This window comes from Chelonia mydas, chromosome 3, assembly GCF_015237465.2.
Source record: "Chelonia mydas isolate rCheMyd1 chromosome 3, rCheMyd1.pri.v2, whole genome shotgun sequence".
Taxonomy (NCBI): Eukaryota; Metazoa; Chordata; order Testudines; family Cheloniidae; genus Chelonia; species Chelonia mydas.
Window position 1 is genome coordinate 128,636,009 of NC_057851.1, and position 16,382 is coordinate 128,652,390.

General features: G+C 40.0%; 1 protein-coding gene and 1 long non-coding RNA gene across 3 annotated transcripts in view; one reads left to right on the forward strand and one right to left on the reverse strand.

Annotated features, from left to right (window-relative positions):
* The first annotated feature begins 6 nt into the window (after nucleotides 1-6).
* Nucleotides 7-5,384, forward strand: LOC119565815. The gene is made up of 2 exons (XR_005224797.2): nucleotides 7-1,998; nucleotides 2,268-5,384. It is a non-coding gene; the product is annotated as an uncharacterized LOC119565815 (long non-coding RNA).
* Nucleotides 1,356-16,382, reverse strand: part of PCNX2 (pecanex 2) — a 222,877-nt gene continuing 207,850 nt past the window's right edge. The window contains exons 29-34 of one of the 2 annotated variants that reach the window (XM_043543302.1): nucleotides 16,093-16,237; nucleotides 14,069-14,299; nucleotides 13,366-13,640; nucleotides 11,832-12,016; nucleotides 3,745-4,193; nucleotides 1,356-2,471 (exon numbers count right to left, since the gene is read on the reverse strand). In XM_043543302.1, coding sequence (XP_043399237.1) covers nucleotides 2,301-2,471; nucleotides 3,745-4,193; nucleotides 11,832-12,016; nucleotides 13,366-13,640; nucleotides 14,069-14,299; nucleotides 16,093-16,237 — 1,456 coding nt within the window. In that variant the 3' untranslated portion in view covers nucleotides 1,356-2,300. Of the gene's footprint in view, nucleotides 2,475-3,744; nucleotides 4,194-11,831; nucleotides 12,017-13,365; nucleotides 13,641-14,068; nucleotides 14,300-16,092; nucleotides 16,238-16,382 lie in introns of both variants that reach the window. The other variant, XM_043543301.1, reaches the window with a different exon arrangement.

The following is a 16,382-nucleotide window of genomic DNA, read 5'->3' on the forward strand; positions in this document are numbered from 1 at the left end:
TTTTTTTTTTTTTTTTTTTTAGTCTCTGCTGCTGCCTGATTGTGTACTTCCAGTTCCAAAGGAGGTGTGTGGTTGACCGGTCCGTTCGTAACTCTGGGGTTTGTAACTCTGAGGTTCTGCTGTATAATCTATTTGTAGCTCATCTAGCTCCAGTGTTCAGAAAAACAAGACAATTACCAAAAGTCATTCTTATTCAATAAAAACATCCACCTAGACCCAATTTCATGATTCCCAACAGAGCATCTTTGATTATGCTGTGGGCACTATTGCTCACCTTAAATACACTGAAGATATAAGTATTCTTATTGACAACATGGCCAACATGGTCAATACAAAGCTACGGGCTGTTGTCTCAGAGAATACCAGTAATGCCTGTTTTTTGTAATTGTTACTGTAGGGAAAGTTTAACATTCCTGCTGTTCACCCAGCCAAGATATTTCAATAACAATTTTAAAACAAAAGAAAAATATCTGCAACATATATATAGGCACGAAAAGTAACTGGATACTTTGACAAAATCCTCCCCTCCCCTCAACAGGCAGTTGGGATTTTTTTTTTTTTTTTTAATAACTAAAATGTGTCAGGATAAAGCCTGTTGTGAGAGGCCTGGGGACCCTGTGCTTGGGGGGGCGGGGGTAGGAAGCCGCCTTTATCTGCACACCTGTGCAGCAGCAGGTTGGGATTCATTGTGAGCACTCTCCTGGTGCACAGCTGCATCAAGAGGACCTGGTCTGTTGGCTTGAAATAGGACTAGAAGCCTGGGCTGTCCTCTGGTGCAGCAGCACTAAAGCACATGCTCCTGTCACCTTGCCCCATCCAGGCCCGGTGGACACAGGATCTCTCAGTGGTGCCTTCGAGGCCAGCACATTCCACTTTCTCCCGGGTGTGGCCATTATGAGGGAGGGCAGGATTTTGCCCATAATGTTCAGAGCTTTAGCACCCGGCTAATTTATATTAAGTAGTGGGAGACAAAATGTGGATTTCCAAAGTCTGCAAATCAGCAAGTAAGCAAACAAATATGACTGAAAAGAATGACAATTGCTGTATCAGAGAGTGTACCTGGCTCGCTTATTTTGACCAGTGTCGTTTAGGTTTTTTTTTTTTTTTTTTTTTTTTTTTTACAGTATTGCATATAGATGCCATGGTAATGGACAGGGTCTGTGAATGTGAAGGCAACAAGTATATTGTGTAAAAGTAATGAGGGCTCGCTACAGCATCGCCTATTCAATCTTGCTCATTAAGTGGGACGAGACAACCTGGTTTTGTGTAGAAAACCACCATGGCTGTGGATTAGCATGATAAGCATTAGACAGGAGCTGCTGTAGTTACAGTAAAGAGGAACATTGAGACACCAATAGTTGTAAATTGTTTAATTACAAAAAAATGTATGAGCATGTGTGTGTATATACTATAGTACATTAAGGATTTGTTTTAGCCTCTTGGCTTCAGATATAGGCATGCATTCCTGTCAACTCAACAGGAGTGCGAGATTACATGTTAGAGCAGTCTTGTATATAAAACTGCTTTATTTGCAAATAAGGAGCACCATATGCTTTGTGAAGGCTTTCCATGCACTGGCTATACTTGTTCTCAAAACTTGTCTTGTGGCAATGTGTAATCTATCTCTTTCATACAATATTTCAACATGGCTGCATGCAGTATATCTTCGCCTATATTAATATGTTGCTATATGTAATTACCATCTGCGTAACACTAAAGAAAAGGAAGAATGAGGCTTGCCTTTAAAAATTCTCAGATTTAGCTCTAATGTTACAGTGTGTATTGTACTGTCCTATTACATGTTCTATTCAGAATTTTTCTTTGTGATGCATTATGTATAAAATGCCAATTATTTAACATGCAGTCCTCTTTTTTGTTATGGCAGGAAACAGATGTCTGTGTGCTTTTCGCCGAGTTGCATTAAGATCTTCCATTGCTTTCACTTGCACTTCCATGCATGCTTCTTTTTGAGCACGTCCAGATTTCCACCACAAGTGGGTCAGTACCGCTGCGGGGGAAGGATATCAGGCAGAGTTTATTCATTTTTTTAGAAATGTCAAGAACCTGAGATGAAGTTACACTGCATTTTAGGACATCTTTAAAATCTGTAAAGGTCCTTCCATCCCAACATGCTGAGCCTTTCTGCTGAAGAACATCTGCACAATGGGATTCTCTCTCCGAAGTTAGAAAAATAAAGGGGTTTGAGGTTTGCTGTTACACTTGAAATAACTGCAGCTGACCTAGATGTGTTTTTCTTTACTTTGAAGGAGTACATATGGCCCTTGAACTAGGAATATTCCTCACTGCTCTTCTGAGAGGCTCTGTTGAGAAGCTGTATCCTCCAGTGCCATATCCTCCTGGCTGGCTCTTCTACACTCCAGATTATGACTTTCAAAAATGGCATGGGCAGGACCTAGGTCTTTTCGCTGTCTAGATTTTGTAGCATCAGTCACTTCATAAGTCTCGGAGAACTGCTTAAAACAAAATGTAGAATAGTTTAGGAAATGTCTAGATGGCACTTCATTTGGTTCTTTTCAAAAGGACATTTTGAAACAAAAACAGACAGATTTCTGGACTTCATACAGTTTTGTGTAATTTTGTATGATTCACATTTATTTATATCGTGAACTTCAGGGGCTAAAAAGGAACTAGAGAAGACCCCGGCACTTGTCCCTCTTCATGTGATAACAGCATAGTACTGCCTGCAAGAACAGACTACCAGATAGAGATTGTGCAGTTATACCTACACTGTACTGTGCCTGATCATGTTAAGGCTGAAAAGGATGCCCCAAATTATCCCTAAATGTAATGAGTCTAATTCTGCTCCAAATTCACTAGAAGACATCCTGTGCTAAAGCAGCAGGTTTAAATAAAAGCCTTATTTCACATCACACGCTGGCATGTAGCCACATTGACTGCAAGAGCTCGCTTAGTGGCTGGCCACGCAAAGTGCTCAGCTTAGCTCTCATGACTTCAAAGGGAGTTGAGAATGGTTGGCAGGATCCAGACCTTAGACTGTAAACTCTTTGGGCAGGGGTTGTGTCTTACCTGTTTGTGCAGTGCCTTGCATGTCTATTGGTGTTGTAGAAAGACAAAAAATAATACTCGCATAAGTAAGGCAAGCAGTAGGCCCTTGGTGAATAATGCTCAGACCAGCTGCTGCTGGAGATCATGGCAAAACGCATTGCCTGATCATTCCATGATGCGGTTAGGATGAAACTAACTTCAGGCGTGGACAACCTGGGTGTCTTCTGGATTAATAAATTTTTATGCTGTGTACATGAGAAACCAGACTTGGGCTATCTATATCCAATGATTTTGTCCTAATGACAACAAATCAACTTACTTGGTTCCATTTGGTAATGCCAAATGATTTAATGTTAATTATGCCCTCAATCTCTCATTGGATTTGCCAAACCGCTTCACGTCTAAGGACTGTGATTTTATTTTACCAGTCTGGAGGGTCTGTATTGAAGATGATGGACTTCAGGAAGGAGACTGGCTGGAATCAAAAGTTAAATCATACACCCAAGTAGCCAACCAAACAAAATACTAAAGTGCACACACACATTTTCCCTGGGGAGAGACTGAGAGAAAGAAAGAATAAACTCATGTGACAGATGTTGGTCACATTGCTTAATGCACTCCTGGCAGACGCTTGAATACGACAGTGGTGAGGGCAGCATAAGAACATGAGTAGAATAGAACAGAATTATAGCTCCTGCTAACATGTCTCTGCCTTACCCGTGTTGCTTGGCTCCCAGCTCTAGCAGATGGACCCATAGTAATGTTGACACTGCTGGATGACTGGGTATCAGTTGTGTTTCCTCCATCAGCAGCTGAGAGACCAGAAATAACCAAAGCACTTGAAAAACTTCTCTTGCCAAACAGAAGGCTGAGAGTAGAGCTGGTGGAAGAGGCCAGACTGGACCTGAGCATTGCTCCAGCTCTATCCTGGACAGTCAACTGGCCGCCAGCAGGAATGGCAGGAGTTTGAGAAAACACAGATGTTACAGAGTTGTGGAAGGACAATTGGCTTCTGGAAAGCCTTTGGACAATTTCATGGGCAGATGTGGAAGCTTGGATAATGGGCTGGTAACTTTCAACAATTGGTTCAGAATGACTTGAAACAGGTGGCCTCTGGTTGAAGGCAGCATGTGTCTGAACAGACTGACTCCTGAATTTTCTTCTGCCTTTAAAAGAGAGTAATAGTTTTATTTTAAATTATGTTTTCAGTTACATACCATCAAAGCACACATATTACTGTTCTATCCTTTTACTAGGGTATATTTTACATAGTGTTCTTTATCACACATACACTTTTATACTGTGGATCTAAACACTTTAAAAACAAACATTCAGCGAATCAAAGAAATTAGAGATTGATAAACCTATGAAGTCATTTGGTTCATCCCACTGGCAGTGCAGAATGTTTCAAATCTTCTAGTGTCTTTGATGGGAGCAGAATTTGACCCTTTGTGAGGAACATAAATAATATAATTATTAAATCCATTTCACAGATGAATAAATGGAGAAACAGAGAGTGAGATTCCCAAAGAAACTTGGGTGTGGTGATGCTGGGTGTCACCATACCTAACTTTCAGGTGTCTAGAAAATCACTGTAATCCACAAAGCCAGAGTTTGATGCTCAGGCTCCCAAAACAATGAATACGGTGCTTCAGCATGGTATTCACAAAAGCCAGCATGCTAGGTGGCTCCTCACCTAAGCTAGCCAATGGGAAATGCCAAAGCAAAGGCTGTATCCTAAGCCCACCCCTCTCAGGGAGTTTGGTGCCTTAGGGCTGCAGGGAGGTATCTTCCTCTGCTTGGGATTCTCAGCTACAAACCTTCTCTTGGTGTTAGGTGCCTCCACCATTTCTACCAGAAGTGGAGGAGGAGGCTGTCCCTCAACTTTTAGCCCAGCTGTTAGAGTACTTACCTAGGCTGTTGGAGACCCTTAGGATATGAGGGGATTTGATCAGGGATCTACCACCGCTCCGATGCATGCCCTAACCACTGAGGTATGGGATATTCTGATGTGGGGCTCCCTCAGTTTCTCTTGTTGAAGCTGTTCTACTGTGGAACTCTTAAGTACCTAAATCCTTTTTTGAAAATGAGATTTAGGCTCCTAAATCAGTCGGGCATTGCAACGCTGAGCACAGCAACATCCCAATACCTCTAAAAAACTCAGACCGAGGGCCTTAGAAAATCCTACTCCTAAAGCTTTATATAGTTTAATTGCAAAAAATTGCAAATGAAAATAAAGTAAGGTTACACAGAATTACCCTTGCGCTTGGGGACTAGGAATGTGAAGACGCTTCCACCTCAGTGTCAGAGGGCAGAGTATTTATGACAAAGGAAGTTGTCTGAGGCCAAGAATTTAAGAGGAAGAGACCTTTGTAGGGAGCAGATTATTTCACATCTACCTACTGCAGGGTTTTTGCACCATCCTTTGAAGCCCGTGGTTCTGGCTACTGTCAGAGAAAGGATACTTGTCTAGATGGACACCAGGTCTCAGCCAGTCTGGAGCTTCCTACCTTTGTACATAATTCCAGATATGTCCTAATGTTTACAACCCAATACCTCACACTCACAGCCATCACCCACATGGCCAAAAGGCTACACGGGACTCCCGCTGAGTCCACCTCTGCTCCTCCCTGATTGGACAGAAGGATTGTGACTGAGCAATGAGAGCCACTTAAATGCAGAGTTGATTTATGTATTTTTTATTCTTGTATGTTTGCATGTTCACAGAATAAAATAATAATAAACCCCACCCACAAACCACTGAACACACCAGATACCTGCTTGTGGACACAATCAACTCCCCAGATCACAGACAGCAGGTTGGGACACACAGCAGGCATCTAATATGCTTGATGCTTCTCTGTATTGATGCTATGTCAAACTCACACAGAGCACCTGTTCACCTGAGTGCAAGCCTGGCATTCCATAGCCAGGAAACCCAAAACGTTAACATATGCTGGTACTTCAATGTCATAGCCATAACTGTGGGTTTTAAAAGGGTATTAATATTTTTGAAAACAGCAAACCTGCAAGACCTAATGATGCAGGCATGAATTTTGCCTTTCAGGGATTCCTAGGTTGTTAATTTTTTCCCCCAGTTCATGAATTAGGAAGGGGGGAAGCAAAGGGGCTGAAGTTCCATTATAAGCAGCAAATTCCCCCCCATCCGCTGGCAGGCTCCTCCTCTCTTTTCCATATATAAAGTGGCAATAACATGATGGAAGCAGCTTAGCTGGAATAAAGTCTAGCTGGCCCAGCAAGTAGTGAGCAATTTTCCACCACATTTACACCACATTATTTTTACTTTTATACTCAGAACAATAAAAAGTACACTTTCAAAAATGGCATACTGGGCAGTGGCCCCTATAATAAAAGCCTCATGACTCCCACTAAAGCTAATGCAGCTAAGCCTCATGCACTGATTAAAAAACATGCCCATGGATTCTCCGCACTTCAGATGGGATGACTGGGGAGAGTATTAATGGTAATTAAAGACAGGCCTGAGCTGCAAAGTTTGGAGCTAGATGTGGTTCTGATTTTCCTAAAGATCCAAAGTGCTTGAACTCTGGGGTTTTGGTTAAGCCCTATTTCTAGGTCAGTTGCCTATTTTAATGTTATCTTCTTAAAATATAAAGGACAGATATGAATTAAGAACAGAGAGGCTGTGATGTGTTAAGTTCAGTCAAATACGGACAAACATCTGTTCATGATTTAAACTGCCAAGCTGACCGCTGTCCAAAAATATTCTATATTCATCCCAAATTCAGCAGTTACAGTGCTGCGTAGTAGACCACCCATATCGACACATAAATAGCATAGCCCCTGAAAACACTTTGGAAACAAAGGCTGCTCTATATGCTGTATTGTAAAGACAAGATACTTTTTTTGGTGCACTCAACGTATTTTCAGTGCTCCTGATTTTCCTCATTTTTATGTAGGGCTGTAATTGCATTTTGCAGACTGAATGACACCAGCCAGTAAAGTGAAATATTAAATTAAGAAGCACTAAATACAGTTGGTTCATAAATTGTAAGGTCAGAAGGGACCATTGTGATCATCTGGTCTGACCTCCCGTATAACACAGGCCATAGAACTTCCCTGAATTAATTCCCGTTTGGATATTTTCCTAAAAGATGTGCTCTAGTTCAATCTTGATAGAAAAACTTCCAGTGATGGCGAATCCTGCATAACCCTCAGTAAGTTATTCCAATGGTTAAATACAATCACTTTTAAAATGTGTCCCTTATTTCTGAATTTGAATTTGTCTAGCTTCAACTACTAGCCCTTGGCTCTTGTTATACGTTTGCAAGAGCCTCTGTTTTTAAATTTCTGTTCCCCATGCAGCTTTTTGTAAACTAATCAAGTCTGTTAAACTAAAAAGTTTGAGCTCTTTGAGTCTATCACTATAAGGCATGTTTTCCAATCATTTAATATTCTCTTGGTTCTTCTCTGAGCCCTCCAATTTATCAACATCCTCCTTGAATTGTAGACCTCAGAACAGGACATAGTATTCCAGTAGCAGTCACATCAGTGCCAAATACAGAGGTAATATAACCTGTCTAATCTATTCTCATTTATACATCCAAAGATCACATCTGTCTATTTGGCCACAGCATTACATTGGGAGCACATGTTCAACTGATTATCTACCATGACCTCAAAATCCATTTCAGAGTCACCACTTCCCAGGATAGCATCCCCCACATTCTTTGTTCTTAGATGTGTGACTTTACATTTGGCTGTAGGAAAATACACATTGTTTGCTCGCACCCATTTATCAAGCAATCTAGATATCTCTATATCAGTGACCTGTTCTCTACATTATTTACTACTCCCCCAATCTGTGTGTCATCTGCAAACTTTATCAAGTAATGATTTTGTTTTCTTCCAAGTAATTGATAAATATATTAAATAGTATAAGACCAAGAACCAATCTCTGTGGAATTCCACTAGAAACACACTTGCTCAATGACAATTCCCTGTTTACAATGACATTTTGAGATCTATCAGTTTGCCAGTTTTTAATCCATTTAACGTGTGCCATGTTAATTTTGTATCTTTCTAGCTTCTCAATGAAAATGTCATACCGTATCTGTCACAGTTCAGGGCAACTGCACCTGTATTTCACCTCTATGCTCCAACAAGGGCACCCACTCTCAGGCTTCCAGCTCCCCAGCCATTGCCTTTCTTGGGTGAAGACCCAAGTCTCACTCCCTTCTGACTGGGGTATTTCCAGGCTGCACAGTTCCCTGCCTTCACTATGTTATTCACAGCAGAGAGAGGCTGCCCAAGCACACCTGCTTGCTTTCTCTTCAGTGATTGATAACAAAGTGATTTTCAACAGTTATTTGTAACACACAACTCTTCCTACGCAAGGCTATTTTATTCTTAAGGCAAACAACATTAAAGAAAAAACGTATTAAAACAATACTAAAACCTATACGCACGCTAATAAGTTTACCAGATACCATCACAACTCTAACATGGACTCTAGCAGGAGTAGTCTTTCAACCTCCACTCATGGGGTGTGGTTACGAGTCAGCTCAGAACAAGCACCCAGTCTTATGGGGCCTCAGTAGGCCCAGCCCTTCCAACTCAATCCTAAGGCTAGGCGATCCCATAAACCAGAAGTCTGTTTGCTGGGTCAGGAAGAAGGCCATGGAACAGTTTAAAAGCTGGCTATTTGTTCATAAGTCCTTTCTTTGTGTATTGGTCCCTGGAGAATCCAGTTTGTAGTAGTATATGTGTATGTCTCCAGAGGGCCAGGGGGTGTCTTCAAAGGGCTGATAACCAGAGGAATTACATTAGCATCACCTGCCTACCAGAGAAGGTACACAGAATGCCACAATAACACATACACAATTGCATTTTTAATACAATGGACTCCAAAAGTATTAAACCTAAATCAATAAGGTTTAATTTAATTCAATAAAATTCATTCAGGATATTGTAGATAATTGTCAGTCTGTCACAATATCAAGTCAAATGCCTGACAAAAGTTTAAGTATACTATATCAACACTATTACCTTTATCAACCAGACTTGTAATCTCTTCAATAAAAATATCAAGTTAGTTTGACAAAATCGATTTTCCTTATGCCCATGTTGACTGGCATTCATTATATTACCCTCCTTCAATTCTTTATTAATCAAGACCCAAATCAGATGTTCAATTATTATGCTGAGATTGACGTCCAGCTGCCAAATTTATAATTACCTGGGCCGTCTTGTTTACCCTTTTAAAATATTGGCACAATATTAGCTTTGAGTCCCCTGGAACTTCCCCAGTGTTCTAAGACTTATTGAAAAACAACATTAGGATCCAGAAAGCTTCTCAACCAGCTCTTTTAAAACTCTTGGTTGCAAGTTATCTGGACCTGTTGAATTAAAAAATGTCGAGCTGTACCTGCTTTCTAACATTCTCCTTAGTTACTTTTCGAATGGAAACTATTTCATTATCTACACCATACGATATAAATACATTATCTGGCTTTTTCCCCAAATACAGTGCAGAAATATATTTAACGCTTCTGCCTTTTTTGCATTATTATTGATGATTCTACCATTTCCATTTGGTCATGGACTAATGCCATTGATAGGATTCCTTTCATTCCTAATACAATTTAAAAAACTCCTTCTTGTCCTTAACTCTAGCTTCTGATTTATATTACTTTCATCTTCCCCTTTCTTGCATTTATTATATATAATTTTCTTAAATGATTTTTATAGCTGTTTTCACTTCTCCTCTAAGACAGGTTGGTTTTTTAACCAATGTAGCCTTTTATCACTATTGTGGCTTTTTGGGCATCTAGTAAAATGTTCTTAAACAGTTCCCAGTTATCACTCATTATCATTTGAGCCCCTCAGGATCATTAGTTTACAATTAAGCTTTCCTTTCTGATTATGGCATTGTCAAATTATAAAAGCGCACAGGGGGATTTTGCTCCAACACAGGAATCAAAAGCAGTAGTTGTAATCTTACAATATAATTTATATTCATGGTAAGATTCGCTCCAGCCTTGTCCATTATTTTTAATGTAAGAGCCAACAGATATAACAAGAAATGAACAAGTATTCTGTTCCTAGTTCTCTGCCTTAATTTATAACCTGCAGCACAACTGTGATGTACAGTCAATTAACTCAACCTTTCAGCAAGTCCTGAGCCCTCAGAGATATGATGAGTATGACTTATTTTACACCAGTTTTATAATTTTACACCAGTATTTCCAGCGAGCAGGTAGCTAGCCCTGCCTTACAGATCATCACAAATCTAAAATAGTTTTTGGCTCAGAATATAAGTTCAAAGCATGGTTTTGTTCATAAGTGATGAGGACATGAATTATTCCATATCAGACTGACTGGACAGGTCTAAATGTTGGCTTTTTTCTGATGAATACTGTATTTATATAATGGAAGCTACACTAGAGAAACAATCCCACGTGCATTAGTGATCAGGAAACCCTCTTGCTCATATAATTCAGGACATTTTGTTTGCTTTCCCCAATATCTCCCATTTAGCAATTTAGTTAAGAGTTTGGCACAATTTTAGGATTAGAGTTCCCAATAAACAGTCAAGGCAGAGGGCTCACTGAATTCACTTTTTAACTACTTCCCATCTGTGTTCGAATTTCCACCATTACAAAAGGCATCTCCTAGTCCAGGGATCTAGCATTCAGTAGTCTGTCAGTGGGGACTCAGGTAACTTCTTTGATAGCCATTCTGCTTGTCCTATGCCCTCCCAATAACCCTCCTCTGGAAGAATAAGTCAGAAGGTCACCCCCTAAACATGCCTGCTTAATAATTTGCTTGGAAATTAGGGAAGTTGAGATCTCTATTTCTTATATTAGGATTTCCAGTGGACATTTCTTTTGTTCTCATTCTGGTCCCTTTTGCCCTGCTCAGGTGTCGCAAAGGTGTCAGAATCTGATCATAGCTAGCCCGAAGACAGTTCTCCTAGTGAAGGGGAACCCTCTGTATAAACAGGGGAACTGGCTCCTGTGCTTATCTGCACTACTAGTATATGAGACAAGTTGGAGATAGGAAGGGGGTGTGGCTAATGTCATATGGTCCCTTAAGATGTGGACTGGTTCCCAAGATCAAGAAGCTGTATCTCTAACCAGCTCCTTGACACACCTCTCCTCTAATCCTCCACATTGAGTGGATCTCAGACACAGAGGCGAACCTGGCCCATGATGTCACTTATAATTTGTTAAACTTTTCAAAACACTGTATTTGGTATGAAGAGTAATAATTTGGCAAGATTCTGGGCAGCATCACCATCTTTACCAGACTCACACATCCCATCCAGCTCATCAGTAAGTTAACCCATCACTCTGGAATTAGTTTCAGAGCAAAGAAACTCTGTTTTTATTTTGGTTAATTTCTGTGAACATTCAAACTCAATTCAGCTCCAGCAACGACATTCCTCCCTGTCTCCTGCTGTCTTCCTCTCTTTGATAATGTAATAAAAATCATGAGAAGGTGAAGAGTGGACTGTGTGTGCTATCCTCAGCTTTACCAAAGCACGTAAATATAGGAGTGGCCTAATAAATGTAAAATTTGGTGAGTTGAGAGCTGTGAAGCTTTTCTGAGGTCAGACTCACCAGCAGGTGTAGTAATTTGAATCACAGTTTATATAGTCTGACTCCACAGAACCTAGAACTTTAGATCATTGTTCCTCTAAGTATGACTGCATCATGTCCTAAAGCTATCAAATAAAACACCAAACACCCCAGTCACATCTTCCCTGAGGAACGACAAGCCTAAACAGACAGGTAAAAGAGCTCATATTTTGGTATACATACCTGCGTATTGACGGGAATCTTGTGAAGGCGGCTGCATCTGGGGGGATCCATTTCTTGTGTGTTGTGAGCTACTACTCTGGCTTGAATTACCTGCAGAATTGTTGCTGGATGAAGACCCACCTCCACTATCCACCTCTTCAATGTTGTTTCCACTGTTGTGACTTGCATGACAGTCCTTCCGCATTCTGTTTGTGAGATGAGACACACTATCAAGTTATGTGGTTTATTAGAATTTGTGCGGCCAACATTAGAGAAACTCATAGTACAAGTGAATAGCTGTGCTCCGACCAGCTCTCTAGATGTATTCAACAGGCAAATAACAGGGCTCTGACAGTTTTGAGGATAGTCATTATATTACATTATAGTTATGTTAGAGGTGGGTAATTTGGTTTAGTCAAAATAAAAAGCAATATAAAACTCCATTCATCGCTCAAACCAAATCTGTCTTGGTAGGTGGCCTTGGAGCCCCGAAACCCAACAGCATACTTAATCCAATGTCAAATTGCTCCCAAAAGGCGAATCTTTATATGAAGTAGCCAAGTGGCATGCTCTTCTCTCCCAAATCTCATATGCTCTGGAAATAAAGTGCACTCTGGGAGATTAATATACAAAGCAAACCCCAGAGTGCAGGTTAGAGCAAACAGGGATGCAGTGATGGGGTCAAGCAAACCAGGGTCCTGTCCCTTTTCTACAGCCATGAAAGGAATGGAGTGGATGGCAGGTCAAATGCACTATTCCTGCATGAAGAGTGCTTATAAGAGTGACAGAAGAAATATGTGAGACACAAAGTTAATGGGGAGAGAGCAAGAGCTATTGGGGTTATATATCCTGAAAGCTGGGGCCTGATGGTGGAGATTCAATAAAAGGTTAGACTGTGTAATACTGTCTGATTTTGCATTGTCTGGTCTTGCAGCTTTGACAAGTGACAAAGTTTCATAGTGGCATAATTTGATTGGATATCCTGCAAAATTTGCAGTATTTGGTAACATATGCAAGCTATAAATCATTAATCTTTTTGTATTTTTTGTTATTTTTTCTTTATGAAAATTACACACACACAAAAGGTTTGGTCTATTTTGGATAAGTATCAGAACTTGGGAATGCTGGTCTGACCCAAACTGCCAAAGCTTTGGAGCATAACACCTATATTCATGTTTCAACATGTTCAGAGTCACTGTAATGTGGAAAATCTATACTGCTATTTACAAAAAATAAAAGGCAAAATGCCTTGGAATAATTTTTATTTAGAGAAATCACTCTTTTCTGAATAAGAGCATTGCCAATAAGGCTAAGGAGTATGATGATGATGCTGTCTGGATGACAGAGGACTGTACTTGAACGTCATTAATGGAGCTCAGAGTTTTATTTCCACAGTAGTTGGGAAGCTATTCTATATATTTAGCTACGGTTGCACCCATCAGGAAATAACAATTTTTCCCACAGAGTGAGAAACTCTCTTAATAGAAAATAACGTGATTGCAGACTTCCTCCCCTGCAGATCATAATACAGGCTGAATATTGTCTAACCACCTACCTTAACCACTTGGATCTGAACCATGTTTTAATGTTGTCCAAACTGATAGGTCCACCCCAGATGTTCATCAGCTGGCTGTGTGTCCCTATGTACGATGTGGTTAATGGGGAAACATACATTGGATATCCCAGTGGCTGATCACATGAAGAGTTAATCAAGTTCCTCAAGACTTGTTTATTGTTCTGGATACTACCTCGCTCTGGATTACGATTGCGCAAAAAAATTAGCTCCTGTTGCTGCCCAGCCCAAAGCCCTCTGACACATTCCTTGTTTACCTACAGTTAAATAGAAAAATATGGACCACTTGAAAATGTTTTCAATTTTAAAAAAATACTATGATGGGTGTATAACCCAAACAGAACAGTACTTTGCATTTATATAGTATCAACGAATCTCAAGAAATTTTACAAATATTACTCAGATAAGCTTGAATTTTTATTTCAGATGAGTAAACAGAAGGACAGGAAATTTAAGTGAATTGACTCTGGCCACACAGTAAGTCAGGAATAGAACCCATGAGTCCTGGCTCCCAGTCCCCTGCCCCAACAGCCTGATCAACCTCCCTCTCTTAGCTAAACCTACTTATTCAACAATGGTATCCAGGTCCCAAGAATTCACCAAGTGAAGACTACCTGTTTGTGTAGTGCCCTAAACACAGATGAAATAATACAAATCTGAAATACCAGAAAGGTGTCTTTGGTACCTTGATAACTTTGAAGCTCAGGTAGCTTTTGTGGAGCATAATAACTTTATATTCATCTGTCCCTTCATCCACTATATGTCTCAAGGTGAGCAGCTCTTCTTTGTTAGAGAGTACAGCTCTGCGCCAGGCAGGGTCACCCTCATGACAAATTACAATCTTTTCCTCAAAAGACTGGATTGCCTCATACAGAACTGCAGGGTCCTCATACTCATCTGGACAGGTGAACTGGTCCTGGTATTAAATGAAATGAATATTACTATGGTCAGACAGTTCCATGAAAAGAGAACCGTTATTGATGATAAACTAGTTCCTGCTTTCATTGAAGTCAGTGACAAAGCACCTGTTGACCTCAGTTGGAACAGGTTGTGCCTATAAAGACTACATTAGCGATAACACAGGGAGAGGGTGGGGATTGGATGAGGGAAAAGGAATGGAACTGTTAACACCCTAGTACTATAGAGGGCTACATGAAGAAAATGTTTGTATGATTACAACTAACTTACAGAGTATCCAGCCTCTTTACTGGATAGACAGGAAGAATGGCAGTTTAACCACTTTTTTCTTAAATATGGAATTGAAATAGATAGACCTGCAAATTCTTTCATGTAGGATGTGACTGAAATAGAACAACCTGTGAAATGTTGTACGTTAGGTGGAACTCCATTATTTATTAAAAAAACAAAACAACCCCCCCCCCCTACAAAGCTGAACAACATTTAGAGAGATATCACATTATTGTGCTGGATCTTTATCTGATACAAAGTAATACTACCACTGTTAATGTAAGGAGACAATGTCAGTGAAGCGTGGGAGTTCATATGCTTTATACAGCAATTTTAAAAACTTGTTTATAGCTGTTTTAAAAGAAAAAAAAGATTTGTTCCTGTCTATCTAAGACATTATTAATTAATATTCCCTTATAAGTTATCAGTGTGTAACTTACCAGCATCACAACTCCCCTTCATCTCTCTCCATAGTGTCCTTTTAAACTTTTAGTGTCCCTTTGATCTCTAGGCTCACAGCCTTGGCAAAACGTACGTGTAAGTATGAGATGGAGCCTGCAACTCGGCCACTCTTTGCATTGCCCCTGCGCAAGTGTTTGTTGCAGGGTTGCTTATCTGTAGCCATTGGGGGTGCATTCCTGGTTGTTTTTCCAACAGCCCCCTAGCAAGCTAAATCAATACATCCATACAGGAAAGTCTAATCACCCAATATATCTATGCAGTAACTCACTGACCCAGTTACATGCAGTGTTCATAAAATTGTTATTGATCAGTATTCTTAGATTATTACATAGCAGCTCCACCATCCACTACATTCACAACACATATAGACAATGCTATCTATTAAATAACATGTTATATAGAACAAAAACTACTGTATGGTTAGTTTACATGAACAATAATCTGCTCTGAGTTATACAGATGTAAATCTGGAAAACTGCCATGAGCTCAATGGAGACACTCCAGGTTTACATCTGTGTAACTGAGATCAAAACATGGCCCCACTGTCTACATGTTCAGAAACCTCATGGTATAATCAATGAAACAGCTGTACCTTTTGACTGATAAGAAGGGTCTTAAGCCTTCCAAACAATTTTCCCCTCAACTACATTTTTAAAAGACAACAATATCAAATCATTTCTTTCTTAGCACATAAATGGTTAATAAAATAGCAATCAAATTCATCTGATTAAAAAAAATATCTAGGAATCAGTTTTGTAGTTCCTATGCAGGTAAAACTTTGACTGAAGTCAATGGGAGTTTTGTCTCCATGAAGATCAAGGAGTCTGGAATATAAATGATTTAAAATTGAGTGTGTGTGTGGAGGGAAGACAAAGAAAAAAAGATCAAACGGTGCAATGTATGCCAGACACATACAACCGTGGTCTCAGCTTTTCTATTTTTGTCAAGCAAGTTATCCAGAATTAAGCCACAACTACAACAATTCCTCTCTCATTTTATTTTGGGCCAGTTTCAGAGCTTTCCTGCATTTCCTTCGGAAAACATGTACAATGCACCTGCCTGATGTAGCTTCAGGGACATTCTGACTGCTGGAGCGACAACCTTATGCAACAGATCCATGTCTGCAAACACCCATTCATCTTTTGCTGTAACTCGAAAGTCTCCTTTGAACAGAGCATGGAGTCCATAAAGAAAGGAATCTAAACTGTAAAACAACAACATTAGTTATTCCCGGAACAACAGTTTCGTATTGAACCAATCATTGCAAATAGTCTTCCATTTTCACAAGTTCCAGGAGTTGATAGCATCCCTGAAAAAGTGAGAAACGCTACACGTAGTTCTGTTTAGAA